Source organism: Seriola aureovittata, chromosome 1 (genome assembly GCF_021018895.1).
Source record: "Seriola aureovittata isolate HTS-2021-v1 ecotype China chromosome 1, ASM2101889v1, whole genome shotgun sequence".
Taxonomy (NCBI): domain Eukaryota; kingdom Metazoa; phylum Chordata; class Actinopteri; order Carangiformes; family Carangidae; genus Seriola; species Seriola aureovittata.
In genome coordinates, this window is record NC_079364.1 from 9,378,700 (window position 1) to 9,395,818 (window position 17,119).

General features: G+C 38.9%; 1 protein-coding gene across 1 annotated transcript in view; it reads left to right on the top strand.

Moving 5' to 3' along the window:
• uacab (uveal autoantigen with coiled-coil domains and ankyrin repeats b) overlaps positions 1-17,119 on the top strand; it is a 49,195-nt gene that overhangs the window by 9,374 nt on the left and 22,702 nt on the right. The window contains exon 2 of the mRNA XM_056373884.1: positions 15,672-15,802. Within this exon, the coding sequence (XP_056229859.1) occupies positions 15,672-15,802 (131 nt within the window). The remainder of the gene's footprint in view (positions 1-15,671; positions 15,803-17,119) is intronic.

The following is a 17,119-nucleotide window of genomic DNA, read 5'->3' on the forward strand; positions in this document are numbered from 1 at the left end:
ACCATTATGAAAACAAATGATTTAGTTTCATTTCCCACCTGCCTGCTATCACACTGAGGCTTTTCAAACTTGTGCACCACTGCAGCTCTTTGGAGAGTTGTGTAATGGTCTAGTGCTGTGTATTCAAATCGAGGAGTGTACATGACTGGGTTGCAGTTTTACTATACTTTAAATCCTGTTAAGCTGCAAGTTCAGTAGTAAGTAAAGTAAAGGATATCCAGTATATGGTATCAGCAAGTAGATCCAGTTGTTGTGTGCGATGTTTTTAAATTTAGAATTACTTTCTAAACATGGATATTGTTACTTTGCCAGTGGCAACAATAGAAGTGATTGCTTTGTGCTACATCTAAGATTCCTTTCACATAATCAGAGAAATGGCATCTAAACTAAATATCTGCATAAGCAGAATCACCGTTTTCAAAACTGCTATGTTACAGAAAGATGAGAAGTTTGTTGATTTATAATAATAAACATAAGCCTGGTGTGGGAACTTGTATGTTTTGAAGCCGCCTGAACCCCCAGAGGGATTGTTCTCAAGCTGCTGAGCAGCCTTTAAGGCCATGAGTACCTACTGAACGTTATCAAGTAGAAACCTACTCCAGCAGGTTTTTGGCTTCAACTTGGAGACACCCAGCAGGCGTTCTTACCCCTCTGCTGGTGGGGGTGAGAATGTTTGGGATTTGAAAAATCCTCTTTTCCTTCCTCCTCTCCTCCCTCATTTTCAAAGTATGCGTTTTGTTTGTTTTTTGGGGTTTGAGTTGGTATGGACTGAATGTTTCATTTGAGTTAAACCTAGGTCAGACTACGAGGCTGTTCACATCTCCTCTGACAAGCAACTGTCAGACTAAATTACTGGTCTATTTGCTGCTCTGTCAGGAAGATGTTCATGCTGTACAATGGAGCAAAGACTGCTGTCACACAAATACAAGGGATCTCATTCAAAACATTTAACCATTCATCCAAACAGGGAACTGTACAGATAGAGGATTGTTTCTTACCTCACGGCACAGACGCTAAAAAGTTCATTTCTTAAGTGACACAACAGAATAATTGCCATAATTTCTATCTCTGCGTATCTGTGCATCTGTAGAAATAAAGGTTTAATCTTTGACTTCAGATGAGCTTTTGAATTGTATGACAGAAATGACAGCTGTCAACTTAAGTAAACTAATAAACAAAACACTTGAGGTAAATGGAAACCAAACTACTGTCCTGTAACTGCTCAAATAGTAAATGGTATGCTCTGCAATTAGGAAGATAAAGATATTCACGTTTTCTAATATATGAAACAAAAAATATCAAAACGAACACATTAAGAATTAAAAAATGACTAAAGCAATTATTTGATAATGAAAATAGTTACTGATTATTTTCTGGCAGTCTTTAGAACAAGTGGGAATTTGCCAGATGGTGAGTCTGCAAAGTCATTAGGATATCATGAACACCTATATCAGATTTCATGGCAGCCTGTCCAGTACGTGTCGATATTTTCAATATTTTTCTTTGACCAAATGATCAACCAAGATTTCCATTCTCATTTGCATTTTTGTTTATTTTATCTGCAGTATTTATTTATTTATTTATTTATTTATTGCTTAAACAGTAGTTTTTACAGATTTGTTCACATAGACAATTTATTTTTATTCACTGTAGGAGGCAAACCATCAGACAGGATCAGCAGAAGTTTGTTTTAGGCTGGATGTTGTGTTGGCTGTATAGTAGGTGGTAGCGTGACGGTCTGTGTTTTTAGGATTATCGTCTGGCTCCATGGGGGCAGCCATGAGGTCATCTCAGCAGTGTTACCCGTCTGTGTTCCCATGCTGCTCCAGCACAGACGGGTAACACTGCTCACTCTGTTTAATAACCAACAGGGTGCATAAGTGTGTGTCGTGGCAATGTGCATAAGTCTTTTTGTTTGTATCGTGTTCGTTTGTCATGTGTGAGTTAGGGGAGTCGTGCGTTTGGCCGGACAATGTGTAATGTGAACTGTGTGTTGGGTTAGTGATCGAGAGATTACCAGTGTTGGGGGAGGTTGGCATGTGAGGGGGGGCTGAGCTTACTTTGACTTACTTTGGGTGGGCTGCAGCTGGCACACACTCTCGCACACTCACACACATATGTCAGGCATGCTGAGCAACAGGAGCACAAAGATTCTGCTGATGAGGGACAAACTGCTGTGAAATGGCTCAGACTAAGCCTCATCAAGCTGTGCTCTGTGTGGGTTTGTATGTGTCTGTCTTTCTGCAGATTAGACAAGTGTCTCTTCTTTACCAGAAAAGTGAACCAGGACAATTTTCATAGTTTTTGCAAAAGTCACGGTGCCCTTCTGTGTACAAAAAAGACTTGGTGAGAAAGAAAGTGGTGGAGCCAATTAGCGCCTTGTTTTCAGCACCACTGCTGATTTTGGTGTAGTCAGCAGGCTAAAGGTTATTACCAAACAAATGTTATTTGGCGTTTCTCAGTCTTTTTATTATTTTAAGACTTTATGATGACATTGCTTGAAAATTTGTGCTGTGAGTTTTTTAGAGTTGTATAACCCACATTTCTCTCTACTGAGTTCCCATTTGCAAAATACAAGTTAATCATAATGATAATAACTTCATTTATATTGCACTACAAAGTGCTTTGCCAACAAAGCAAAAGCAATAACAGTCAACGCTCACGAGGCAATATAACAACAATTTAACAACAGAAACCTGGACAGTAAGGTCAGACAAGAGCAGGACAGAAATGAGGACGAAGTTAAAGACAAAAGACATACCATATACTTCAGTAGAGAGTAGATACAATAAAAACAATAAAAAGATGACATCACATTAAAGCAAGTCTATAAAGATGTGTTTTAAAAGAAGTCACTTATTCTGCCAGCCCTATCTCCTCCAGCAGGTCATTCCAAAGCTGAGGGGCACCTTTTAAATTTAAACCTCAACTTTGGAACGGCCAGAACAGCCACACCCAAGGATCTAAGGCTGCAAGCTAGCTCATGTGGGGTTAACATTTCTGTTACATTCAAAGTGATCAGTAAAAAGCCAATGAAGAGAAGAAAGGATTGGAATGATGGGATGATGGGATGAATCGTAGCTGCTGCATTGCACAAGTAGTTGGAGGTGGGAGAGTGACTTTTGGTTTATCTCATGCATAGACCTGCACAATACAAGTATAATAAAAGGAAAGCAAAATACTGGCTACTGGATAGTGGGTTACTCATTACTCAGCATTGTCGACTAAAAAAGTGTTTGCTTGTGTCAAAGTGTTGTGCAAAAGATGAACCCTACTCCTGTGTGCATTTTGTGCTTCCTCATGCCAGACTAAAAAATACATTCAGAATTACACCCCTAGTTTTCATTAAGCCATCTTTTGTTTTCATTTATGAATGTTGTATTGCAAATACTGTATATGGAAGTAGGTGTCTCATCATGGCTGCCTTGGCTTTGTGTAGTGTGTGGGTTGACTGTGTTCTTGTTGCTGATTAGAAAGTGGGAGATGTGACTGTCAGCCTGCTGTTTTTTCTAAAGGTCTGCAAACTGTATGTTGAAGGCATTTTGAGATGTGGAAGGAGGCTGTTGTAGTAAATTTTAACTAAAATATACTATGCATTATAAATATACTGAATGTTAAACTTATATAATCCAATGGAATAGCTATACTCACAACTGAGGTTAGATTTGTATGTGAACCAGCTTTTACTGAAGTAAGATTGTTACAGAATGGAATCCGGAGGGAATAAAGTTTTAAAAAGAAATGGTCTGAAGGCCCTGGGAGCAATGGTGTTGGAGTAGCAGCCGTAGCGAGGCCCAGATTGAGGATAGACGAGGGCCTTAGGTTTAGGGTGGTGGGGGGGCTCTTGGATGCCTGGTCCTACTACACGCCTTGGCACAGGGGCTGGACATCATTGCTCCCAAGGCGGTGATAGGTTCACTTTAGAAAATAGCTGGAGAACCCACCTAAGAAAGAACTATATATGATTGTGCACAGGCTCTCTGTCTTCAGTTCGGATCCGGATCTGATCTCACTTTTATTTTTGTGAAAGAGTAAATTCTGTTGCATTGGACTCTGATCATCTCCAGTGACTTCTTTTTGAATCTTTTTGACTCCAGTAATAGTATAGTTTTGTAGAAAGTTAAGTGTCGGTGAAGAGGTCTAGACTTAGTCTCTGGCCCGGACCTTTTTTCCTCCAACAAGGCTTTTAAGAATAGGTGCAGCATTTGAGGGGGCAAGTTACTACCTGCTCTAGTTATCAGCACTCTATCTTACACCATGGGAGTCAAATGTTTTAAGAAATTGGATTGCTTTCCTAAAATGTCTAGAGCAGCTCAAATGTCATTTTCTACACTTAAATTCCTTTTTTCTGTTTACATTACATACATTTATTTCTTCATATAGTTTTAATTTGCTCATCAGAGGTGATTTATATTTAATTATTATTTATTTTATATTTATATATTGAATGTTGATATTTCAGTGTGTTGCACAACTGGTTGCAAACTTTATTATAGTGGCTATGGAAATTGTATAACCTCTGACTAAAGTGCTTTGTTACCACAGAGCAAATAAAAATTGAGCAAACATTCTTTAATACATTCCATAAGACAAAAAAAATAGCATGTTTTTATGAAGTCTAGTCCATTTGACCAACCCCCCAGTGGCATTCCTTGCCCTGCCTGTGTGTGTGATGACTTGTAAGTTCTGGCCAAGTAAGCATCATCACCAGTATTTGTGCCCAAGTAGCAGCATGCCCCAAGAGTTCCTCACTTAACCAAATATGGGCATGAAAGACAAAACACTCCCGTGGTGTTTTCCCTAATATTGCCTCGTCATTTTCCTGAGGTGAGACTGAAACAACAGCCTTCATTCTTCCCCCGAGCCACATTTCATTCAAGTTTCACTGTCACATGTATAACCTCAGTCGGCAGAAACAACAGTTTTTCTGTCTGTGCCTTTGCTTCCCCTCCTCTAGCACGTATTACATTATTTTTTCATTATTTCTTTCTTTGTTAATGGTGTATTTCCTAAAATGTGATAAGAAAATCAGTACCTTGTTAATTTACTGTGATGTTTTTGCATTTGAGACTTAAATAGTTCCTTGTGATTGGAAATTATTTCATAGCCCCACAGCTCTTTGTCTACCCTTTTTCTTTTATCTCCACATCATCAGACCAGCTGAAATAATATCAGCCATACCAGCAGTCATCCACAGACAAAACCATAACCCTGCTTGTTTTTAATTGTCCTGCTGGAGGACATTGTTATTTCAGTAATGGCTATTAAAATGTGGCAGCTAAGCCACTGACTGGAAAGTTATATTTCAACTTCACACAAAAGTTACAGAACTGGAGCTTTCATAATAATAATTCCAAGATCTTTTGCTCAAAATTGTTTTGAAATTGATTTATTTCTTCTAAATGGTACCAGCATTTCTGTTATTAGTACATGTGAAAGATTATGTGAAATATTCAGTCGTTTTTTGTTTGAATAAAAAAAAAAAACGCAGCTTGAATGCGCATTCAGTAGTAGCAGTGCTTTGAGGTAAATGCTGTTAACATGCTCACAGTAACGGGTCTAATTTTTGTGATGTTCACCATCTTAGTTCTTTGTGTTAGCTTGCTTACATTTGCTAACTATCACTAAACACAAAGTGCAGTTGTGGCTGCACTTTGACCTGATGATGGCACTAGAGGAAAAGTCAGTGAATCACCAGAGTTGCCACCCTTCATTCTCTGGACACTAGTTATCAAACAAACAAACCAGTATCCAATAGATATTCTACTAAAAACAAAAATGTCAACCTTATGACGGCCCTAGAGGAAAGGTCAGTGGTCACCAAAGTCATTAGTTTTCATCGTCTGGGATCCAAATTTTGTGCCAAATCATCAAGTAGATGTTGAGATATTTTAGTCCTTACAAAGACCGACATCTCCAGAGCCGTGCAACGACATGGCTAAACATGGAAGGACAGAGTTTATTTTGGTTTCTTAATTTAAGAAGCATCTTACTGACTTTTTCTTTCCATCAGTGTCCTCTCGTATTATTGTTTCTTAATAAAAGTATTCATAACAGCACATATCGAAGAATATATGCGCCCATACCGACATATCTGTGATAGGCCAATATCGACCGATAAATCGGCTCTACTTGTTTCCACTACATAGAGCAATAGATTACAGGCTCTCATCATTTAAATGGATGCTAATGTTAATGTTCTGAAATTCTTCTTGTGAGTTGTATTTTCATGTCCTCTCAATGAATTCCTTCTAATAATTTTTAACTTAATGATTCTGTCTTCAGAAATACGCGTGCACTTACTAACCGTGCTTATAGAATAATTGCAGTGTTTCCCTTTGAGCCCCCTTTGAAGACACATTGTTTTTTTTCTCTTTTGAGATAAAACTATTCTTTTTAGCAATTTCACACAATTCCCAAATAACCTTTAAAGGTCTGATAAACACATTAGGGATACATTATGATCCTGCAAATCCATGTGGGACAAAGGCAGTAAAGAAAGGAAGAATTGCAGTCAGAAAGATTCAACAATAGACATTAGTTTTTGCAGATATCAATGACTGTAGTGGACTGGTTTGACATATGTTTCATAAATGACATCATAGTCTTTCTAGAACTTTCAGAAACTATATTCCTGTTTTTCATCATCCTGTGGAGAGTGTTTACTGGGGAGTTGGCAGGGGCAAAGGTCAAAGTGTTTTGGCAACTGGAAGACTGATATCCTGCCCTGGCAGCGGGTGTCGGAAGTAGAAGAAAATAGCAAGGGCAAGCTTTGCCCTCTGGGTCATAACTCATCTAAAATGGTGTGACCCAGCTGCTGGACTGACTAGTCTCTCTTTTGGATCAATGGGCAGCACAAGTGAGGATATCTTGAGAGGGTCAACTGGAAACTCCTTGTAATCCACTTTAACACATTTTATTGTGTTTTCAACAGGCTCAGGCTTAGCCCAGCTATCAGCACTGACCTATGTTATCAGTTTTTTATCCGTTTTTAAGGGCAGGCTGCTCTAGGCAGATATACACTGCATTTTTTTTTACCATTTTCTTAGAAATCAACCTCACTGTGCTCTGAGTGATATTCAGTGCCTTAGAAATGTTCTTGTGTACTCCTTCTGAAACAATTGCACTAATTTAGGTGTGCCATAGTATAGAATATGCATTCTTGTAGAGATTTGCTGTCATTAGTCATGGTCATAGAAGCCCAATCAATAATCATAACAATAACAATAATAATAAAAATAATAATAATAATAATAATAATAATAAACTTTATTTATGTAGAACTTTTGAAAAAGAAGTGTACATAGTGTGTCATAGAGATAAAAACAGAAAATACACAGTGCTGTTACATATATCAAATAGGTTGAATGCAACCAAGAAATAGAAACAAAAATGCGAGACCCTGAAAAATCTTAATAAATAAATTATAAGCATAAAACAAAAGAGAAACTTATTAAGTCATTTCAGAAAAATCAGTTTTTAGATGAGCCTTAAAAGAGGACACTGAAGTAGGCAAGGTTATTCCACAGTTGAGGAGCCCTGACAGCTTGGTTTACAGATCTGAGAATATAAACAGGAGTGTAAGGGGTGAGAAGGTGAATGATGTAAGGTGTGCAAAGCCGTTCAGTGATTCAAAAACGAGCAGTAATATTTTAAAGTCAATTCTGAACACTGCAGGTAAACTGTGCAATGAGGCCATAATAACAGAATGTGCTCATATTTTTAGAAGCTCTGTTTCTGTTCTATGATGAAGTAGAAAATCAAACTGGAACTTTTGAAAGAGAGAGGTCGCTCATAAAGGAAATAATGCACATTTACTGAGATTTATTGTTGTAAGAAGAGTAAAACATGAAAAAGACCCAGACTCTAATGCTTTTTATAGGCACTCGTCGCTAATCACATAATGGTACATTCAATTCAAGAAACTATATTTTGTCCCCAGGGGGCAATTTTAATGAAATTAAAATTGATAATTAAGTTACTACAGTGCCATAGAGAAATTATGTCTCTCCAATGAGTATGCAACACTTGCAAGTATTTACTCAATAATTGTTGCTGGTCGGACATGTAAAGCTAGAGAAACCTGATTTCCTTTTTTAAATATTTTCTATAAGTTATTTTTTGTTGCAGTTTTTGCCTTTATTCGGATACGGACAGTGAGAGAGTGACAGGAAAGTTGGGGAGAGAGAAGGGATGACACGCAGCAAAGGGCCATGGGTCAGACTCGAACCCATAGCCACTGCGGTAAGGACTGAGCCTAAGTGGTTCGGGCTATGCCAGTTGAGCCACCATGGCCCCCCTGAAAACCTTGAAGCCCTCTAGACAGCATAAAGTAAGACTACTAAAGTATAGATAATGCAACGAGACCAGGGATTCTCCTGCATGGAAAGTATCAATGCTGAAAACGACCATTGGTCATCGTTTCCTCTGGTTCCCATGTTACAAATAGACATTTTTCTGTTTACCACCAGAGGGCAGGTCTGTCTGTCTGTCTTTCCTCATCTAATCCACACTCTGCCCAGCAAGAGTAGTCCTGTGTTTAGCAGCTACCCAGATATGCAGCCAGTGCCTCATGTACATACCAAAAACAGAGTGCCTCTTTCCTCTGGACACCTGGCCTGAACCATCAGTGGGGGGGGGGCTTGGCCTGTTTGTAGACAGACTTTCATTCTTGGGCATCGACCTGTCCCATAACGACAGATTGACTGCAAGCACGCTCTGTCTTTCACTTTCTCACCTCTCCACTTGTTCTTTTACACATTTGTTCATCTCACACATTCTCTCTCTTTCTCCCCTCCTACACCCTTTTTGTCCTGAGGGGTTTCACTTACAGTCTACATACCCAGACAGTTGCACAGTTCACCACTTCATACACAGGTCTATGGTCACACATTAGAGGGGAGTGCATATTGGGGTGGGTATGGGTGTAAAACTGCTACTGCAGTCTCTCGAAAACCCTCCTAATTGTAAGAATGCAGCAGTAGAATAAGGAGTTCCATGTATTTATCAACAACTTCTTCCTGGCAAAAAATTAATAATGGCTGCCATCCACACCTCAAAAAATAAAATATTTGATATTATAGGCAATCACTCAGCCCCCATTTCTTTCACGTTGACTTGTTTCTTAATGGATAACCATTCTGACCAACACGGTTTGTTCCTGCATTATTTAATTCTCCTTCTTGGGTAACAGCTGCGACTCACATAATTTCTAGAGATTTCTGTGCCACAGTTTCTGGTAACTACTTTTAGGTTCTCATTAACTCTGATGCAGCTAGAGTTTTGGCTTTTCACTGCCAGGCACTGCAAGGGTATATTGCACCAGTAAATCAACTTGTCACTGAGCTATTCACATAGCATGCAGCTATTTTAATGTCACAAACAGGTATCTCTGAGGATAAAAGATAAAAATATAATACAGATGATTGGTGTCAAGTTTAGGCCTCTTCATAAACTAGAAGTAAAGATTTTGTGCTTTGTGTTAAAGTGATATAGGTCATCATAACATCTGATCTCTGATGACATTTTCACACCTGTAGTTTTTTTTAACTGGTTTGTGTGTCGTATTACCTCATACCAGTTATCAAATAAACCAACGTCATAAGTAAACATAGTTATTTTGGTAAATTGTGAATTAGGCTAAGCATAATTTGTGCAAGAAGCTGTAAAAGCAGAATTTTATAAATTGTGTTGTAAAGACGAGCATTGTAGTGTGTGTTACAAAAGTGATTAGGTTTACTGTTGCTGTTTGTATCATAGTGACTAATCAGTTAAATGGTGCCCTTGCATAGCCATCATCTTAGTCTCTCTTAGTTTGTTTTTAACTGAAGCAGATATTTTTTTTGTTTTTATGTTGATCCTGCTTGACCTATAGTAACACAGTACCACTACTTGTTGAGAACACTAGTGTATTTGACATAGTCTTTTTGCATAAATGTTATGATTATTCTAAGTAGCTATGCTAGCAGCAGCAGTGACGTTCTGTCAGTTCGTCCACCACATTGATCCAAACTAAAGTATCTCAACAACTACTGAATGGATTACCATGAGATTTTGTACAGACATTCATTATGCTCAGAGGATGAATACTACCGACTTTACCTCTCATGCCACCATGAAGTTGGGTTTTTAGTTAAATGTCTCAACAGATATTGAATTGACATTCATTCACATTCATAACTTATGTGATACCTTCACTTTTCATCTAGCTCGACAATCAGGTTGCATTTTTTATTTATCCAATACTTCGGTTTATGACCTGCAAAACCAATTACTTTCCCATCAGCTTCAGATGTACTTTGTATTTAGTTCTTTTTTTTTTAGCTAATTTTAGCATGATACCACACAGAACAAAGCTGGTGGATATGGTAAATCTTTTTAAGAATGGTGAATTTAGCTTAAAGCACTACTATACCCAAGTGCGGCCTCAATGAGCGTCACTGCACACTCTTAGTTGTGTCTTGTTAAACAGGAAGTAATATTTTTACTGCCTCTATCACTATATCACACTGTGAGCACCTGATGTGCTGTGTTCAGACATTAACAGATTACTACACATACTAGGAAAATGCTCAACCTCATTCTGTACTTGATGTTGTATAGGAAAGTATGAGAATAAAAATGGCAGGACAAATCTTAAATTAGATAGTAATAGCATGCTTTGTCATTTGTAGGTCTGAGAATCCAAACTGAACAATGTGTTTTGTCATCTCTAGAATTAAATGATGGTTTCATATTTTTCAAGCCTGTTTTAATATTAAATCTTATACTCATATGCGCAATCTAAGAGTTATTGGTTTCTGTATCATCCCTCTGGTCCATACTGGCCATAAAATGAAAATCTACTTCAATTACTACTTCAATGTAAAAAATCCCCAGTCCTGGTTCTGTGCAAAAATCAATTCTCTCAAATTTTTCCTGAGGCTAGTATTAGGATTCAGAAATATAAATTTGAAAAAAGTAAAAATAAAAAAGAACTAACCAATTCTTTTTGAACTAATAACACTGAATCTGAACCAGTCCTTCAGACATCTTGAATGTGAAAGTGTCCTTTTCAGCTTTCCATCCCACATATAAAGCACTGATAAAAAAAACAATAAGTACTGCAGAAGGTCAGTACTTCCGCATCCCTACTTCTCCCACCAAATGTCATTGGTTTACATATCATGACAAAATGCCTCTGCACAGATGTCTCCTATGATCGTAGCCATCATCTTATTAAACCACATCAGTAACTGGAGTTTGGCATTAGACACGACTATCACTTAACATGTTGGTGTATAGCTTAATGTTTTGGTCTTGGCTTCAGTCTGTTATCAGATGACCAGTTAGATATTTTCTGCTGATGATTTCATCTGTGAGGACATTGGAGACCCATTAGTCTGGCCAGGGGCTTAGAGGGGCAGGAAACTAAGGTGTTGGAAAGAGTTACAGCCTGTAGAAAAGCGATGGAAAACCTGAAGTGAAGCTGACAAGAGTCTGTAACTTACGTATTACCGGACACCCAGAATAATCTGTGTGGACAGGTAGAGGCCTAACCTGGCTCATTCAATGTCAGCTGATGTTTTGTGCCAAAGGTCATTGTGTTAAAATAGAAACTTGAGGTAATGTTTTTGTCTCAGTTGCATCAGAATGTAAATAATCGCGTTGCAGAGAGTGCAATCTAATTAGGAGAAGCTGCTAGTCCAAGGAAGGTTGTGTTCCTTTTACATCTTAATGGTTTCATTTGTGCACAAAATGAGCATTTTACAAATATGTTTTTACTTCTCAGCATTGAGTGGCTCCTCCCCCATCGGTAGCCACACTAGAGATGTGGCTTTAGGGATGCCAAGGTCAGTCAGAAGGTCCAATACTTTGGTGGAGCCTGAAACATAACAATTTAAAAATTTGGTCTAGATATAAATTTTTGAATGAATAGTCAGATGAATTCTGACTAGAATGATGACGTTGACATTTTTTTATTTTCAATGAATTATCTTCTTTTTTTTCCTAAATTTGTTTATTGGATTTTCCTGAACACAAAAATGTTTTGCATTACAAGTTGCGTTGTTTTGAATTATCTTCCAAATATTGAATGGATTGCCATGAAAGTACATACAACCATTCATGTCCCATTCAGGATGAATTCCAATAACTTGGGCATCATAATCAATACTTTTATGATAGAATACTTACAAAATCAATGACATTCCTGTCAGCCTCAGCTGTTCTTACATCAGTACGTAACGTTGTCATGGTGACCATGTTATAATGCAGATGTGAGTGTTTTGCTCAGCTGCAGACTTGCAGTCTTTCTGTAAAGTATGTTAGGGATTCCTACTTTTCCACTGATCCTGTTGGGATTCAGATTCACAAGTGACCAAGCACAGTGCGCGATTTGTTCAGGGCACAATTAAATAAAGATATACTACAAAGTAGCTCTGGGCAATTAATCAAATTTAATTTTCGATTACAATTTTGGCCTCCAACAATTATAAAAACAAGACAGTCGAGTGAAAACGATTGTAGTGCCACATTCTGTTTCACAAAAACCATCTGACGTTACTGGTTCTGCTCTTGGTGCTGAAGAAATTAGGAAGATAGATTTTATATTTGTTATTGCAACATAAAAGTTCTATTGCACATTCTCAACTCCTTGCTCAGATTTCTTTAACTTATATCGTGTATAACGGGAATAACTACATAGACACAACGCTTTTTGTTTTGAAATCTTTTTTTTATTTTTTTTTTAATCTTTTTTCCAAAGTCAATGAGAAATTGTGTTGAATAATAATGATCCCAATATTGAACAAAATTATCGTGATTATGATTTTTGCCGTAATCGAGCAGCCCTACTATAAATCACAATGTAGATTTTTGCATCCAACTAGCAGGATATATTGGTTTTAAAAAAACATGACATGGAACAAAAACTTTGATCTTTTTCTAAATAGCAAAAACTACAAAAAGTAAAAGCTGTAAATATTTGGTGAAAGTTTTCAAAAGAAACTAAAATGTATTTCCCAGGATGTTTTAGTCCTACACAGACCTCAAATTAAATATTGTTTAGATCAGTCATTTAAAATACATTTAACACATATTCATCTGCTTGAATGTTTTTGTAATTATTTTTGACAGGGTCTTGTTCGAGCATGTGAAAGCAGGGAGATACATTGACATCATGTTGATGTCATGATATGAAACAAGATATCATCATGTGTTATCATCATCCTCTTTCCCAGTCTGAAAGGCTGTACGACAGTCAAGTGAGTCATGTTTTGATCATTTGAGTGCTCTGAGTAGAAAATAAATTAATAAGAAATGGTCTTCTCAGTGACCATATCACCCATATTTTATGAGGGCACAAATACTTAATATCACTATTATGATATTTGATTTTGTCAGTATCAACCAGCTCTCCTTGAAAGTGAGTGACTACTGCAGTGGCAGCTTTAGCTTGCTAACAGCCCTATTATTAACTAGTACATAAACAGATTCCCAAACAAATACACGCACACACACCAGCACACCCATGTGAGATATTTACGTGACCGATGTACAGTATGCTGCATGGCTAGGTGCCATTTTGGCGCCTTTGTCTCCATGCTAGGGTGAGCAGCTTTCGTAAGTTGACACCTACCTCTTCATATGACATGTCATGTGGAGGAGGTCTCTTTGCATGTTTATGGATATCAGTGCCGCTCTGTTAACGCCAGTCTGGCAGCGGACAGTAACACAAGCCCACAAGGAGCTGATGCAGTGTGTAAATTAACCGAGTCCCTGTCATCTTGCAGTGCTGTCTCTGTACCTGTTTTTCTGTGATGTTTTACCCAATGAAAGTGAACATTTTTTTGTGTTGTTTACTATGTGGGCATTAGTGTCAGTGAAGAGTCAGTGTGTAGTTGTAGTTGTGGGGCTACAGTCTCAGACAGCTGGTTGTAAAAAGGCTGACATCTAACCTTGCCACTGTGCAGCCAGGATCAGGGGGGCTTTGGAGCCACACCACTCTCTTTAGATGGATGAGTTAACAGCAGCTTTTGCCCCAGTAGTGTCCCGTGAGGGTCAGTGCCAAGATCACTTCAAATGTGCAAACCATAATCCCCCTCTGACATTAATATTTTCAGATGGAGGCAAGCAGGGAGCATGGTGGGGGGTGGCAATGTAAGCAAGGTCTTTTTGGCTGGCCGTGTTTCATGCTGGCAGTGGTGATGGACACTATCGTCATTACTCATGGTGCAGGCATGTGCAGAATGTATTCTTAGCCCCTGTCTTCCTATCAGTCACTACAGAAAGGTTGGGGGGTCAAAAAATAAAGAGGTAACCAGTCTACAGGGCTGTCTGCACCACCGCTGTTTACCAGGGAGGGGGTGATATTTTAAACCTGGGAGAGCTCACATATTTACCCCACTGAGCCTGACTGACCTTGCCATTTGGTGGGGTGAAGACGCTGGAGACCACTGACAGCGGAGAGAGGAGGCAAAGAAAGAGGCTCTTCAGTTACTACTTGATAAGCAAGCAGCGTGCAGCTTTTGCAGATTGAAAACAGTCCAGAGAAGAAGATTATCAAAACAAAAGAAGACTGAGTTAAACAGAAGGTTTGAGGATAAAGGCGAGAATAGAGGGGAAGACACTTGGGGGAGGTGAGAGGTAGCCAGGCTGAGCTGACTTTTACCCAGAGGAGGAGTTGCAGTTGCCGGCCAGGGCAGGTCCCAGGGCTGGCAGGGCTGGCCCTTCTGCTTCTCCACCTCCATTCCTTCCTCCTCTCTTATTCCTCCTTCTCCTCCCTTTAACCATCAACCAAACTGCTGTGCAGTGATGAACTTACAGGCAGAGCCTATGAGCAACACAGGAATGCTTAGAAAATCCTGCCAACTGAACTTCTTCGCTTCAAATGAGGGAAACTCCAGAGGCTGAGCCTTTCATAAGAGGACCTCCACTGCAGTATAGACTGTCATCATTTTGTCTTCTCATCCCTTTTTGTTGCACTCACTGGTTGAGTGCACAGAGAAACTGAGAGGATTTTTTTATACACTTTGTTTTTCTCAATTTGTGCTTTTGTAAAACCGGAACCGTGGCAACCTTTTCAGTAGCACGGTGCAAGGACCAGCTCCACTCACCCAAGATGAGCCGCTGGCTGAAATGCACCTCTATGCACTTTGTAGGTATTCATTGTCAGTTTTTCACCAAAAGCTTTTTTCTTCATGACTGTTTCTTCTGTTCTTATGCTTTCAACACAAATTGAACTACCTGAAAGGTGTACTTTAACAAAGTGATAATGCGGTGAAGAAATTCTTCTTGAGGCAGATGAGGCAATTATCTCTGCTGTGAATTGGTGGATCAGTTTGGTGACTCATTAATAGATTTTTGGCTTAGGTTTTTATTATTTAATTTCAGTTTTTAACTCCTCTTGTAAATTTGCTGCCCAGAAGCCTATAGAGTTACTCTGTTCCCATGCTTTGTAGCCATCACCCATGGGGGATTTAGTGAAACTACAAAAAGAAAACTTGCATTGCCTTATGCCTGTTGTTGTTTTTGTGTCAGAAATGGACTTTGGGCTTGTCACTGTTGCATTAAGTAGTTGGCTAAAAAAAAAAAAAGATAGGTATTGCTCTGTAATGTTCATTGTTTAACTATTTGGTTTGGGAAACACTGTCAAACATACTGTATGTCTGATAGTTTATTGTCACTGTCAGAACACAGACTGGAACAAGTATGATGACCGGCTGATGAAGGCGGTGGAACGTGGCGAGGTGGACAAGGTGGCTGCTGTTCTCGGCAAGAAGGGCATCATCCCCACCAAGCTCGATGTGGAAGGACGCTCTGCGTGAGTAAACACATGCGCGCACAGACACAAACACACACACACACCTATATACAGACAAACACACATTCATGTTCAGTATGTTGACATACTTGGTCAAAGAGATGTGAAGAGCTGATACCATCTATCCTGCATTTTTGAATATTTGCAAATCTGAAAATGCTGCGCATCACAAATAGCAAACATTATAGTGGCCTCCCCACCACACATTCCTGACCCTTTTTCTCAGAGAAAGCATATGTAGATATGAATTCCTTCACAATTAGGTCACTGTTACTCAAAATAGTTTTACCTCTCACCTCCTTTTATAACATCAGTGCCAAGTCTCTAGGTCCAAAAGGCAACCCTGCCCTCTCTAAATTTCCCATGGCTATGGTGACCCTGTTGCACATTTCTACATGAAACCTTCATCCATCTGTACTGCATATGAAAGGCATTGCAGTTGCATATTATTATGTGTCCATTTTTATATCCCGAAATTTCCCTTTTTAGTGTCCATCTGACTGGAGGTCAGAGTGGGAGTTGGTGTAAAGAATGTTTGTGGCCACTGAAGGCTTGACCACATAGGCCAAAGGCTGTTTATATAGTCCTCACAGGAAATGACTCCCTGCAAATTCAGATCAGATCCACTGTGGTGCTTGCAAAACCAAGTAATACATTTAGGCCCAGCTGCAGACCATTATCAGGATCAGTTGACATCTTGAAGGACCATATCTTATAGGGTAGGATTTTTCAGTGGGGACCTCAGGATTAGGGTTTGTTTTTGTTTGTTGTTGTTTTTTTTTTTTGCTTTGCAAAGAGCTGGATTTATGGATTTACACCTTTCATAGGGTTTCATTAGAAGAAGAGGGTGAACAGAAGGATAGAATAGAAGACATTAAAGGTGTGTGTGTGTGTGTGTGTGTGTGTGTGTGTGGGGGGGGGGGGGGCTCAACCTTACTGAAACATGTACAAGGAGTTTGTGGATGTTGCATCTTGACCACCCAAGACCACCTATATTTCAGATATCTCATAGAGTCCTTTATTTTGGTCCTATTAATGATATAATATAATGAATAATACTAATGGCCTGGCCTTGAAATCAATGCATTGAGCTGTTTAAAAAAGCAGGTACTTTGTTTTCTTCCTAAATTTAAACAGATTCTAGCACCAGCATTTTGGGAGTCCAGGCGCCCTCAGCTTAATTCCAGATATATGAAGAAGTCACTGGTGTCTGGCCTGTGCTGCAGGTTTATTTTGAAAAAAGCTTTGTTAAAGCATATAACTATGGAGCACCAGATCCCAGAAGCAAACATGCTGAGTATTTTCAGCAGTGTGTGA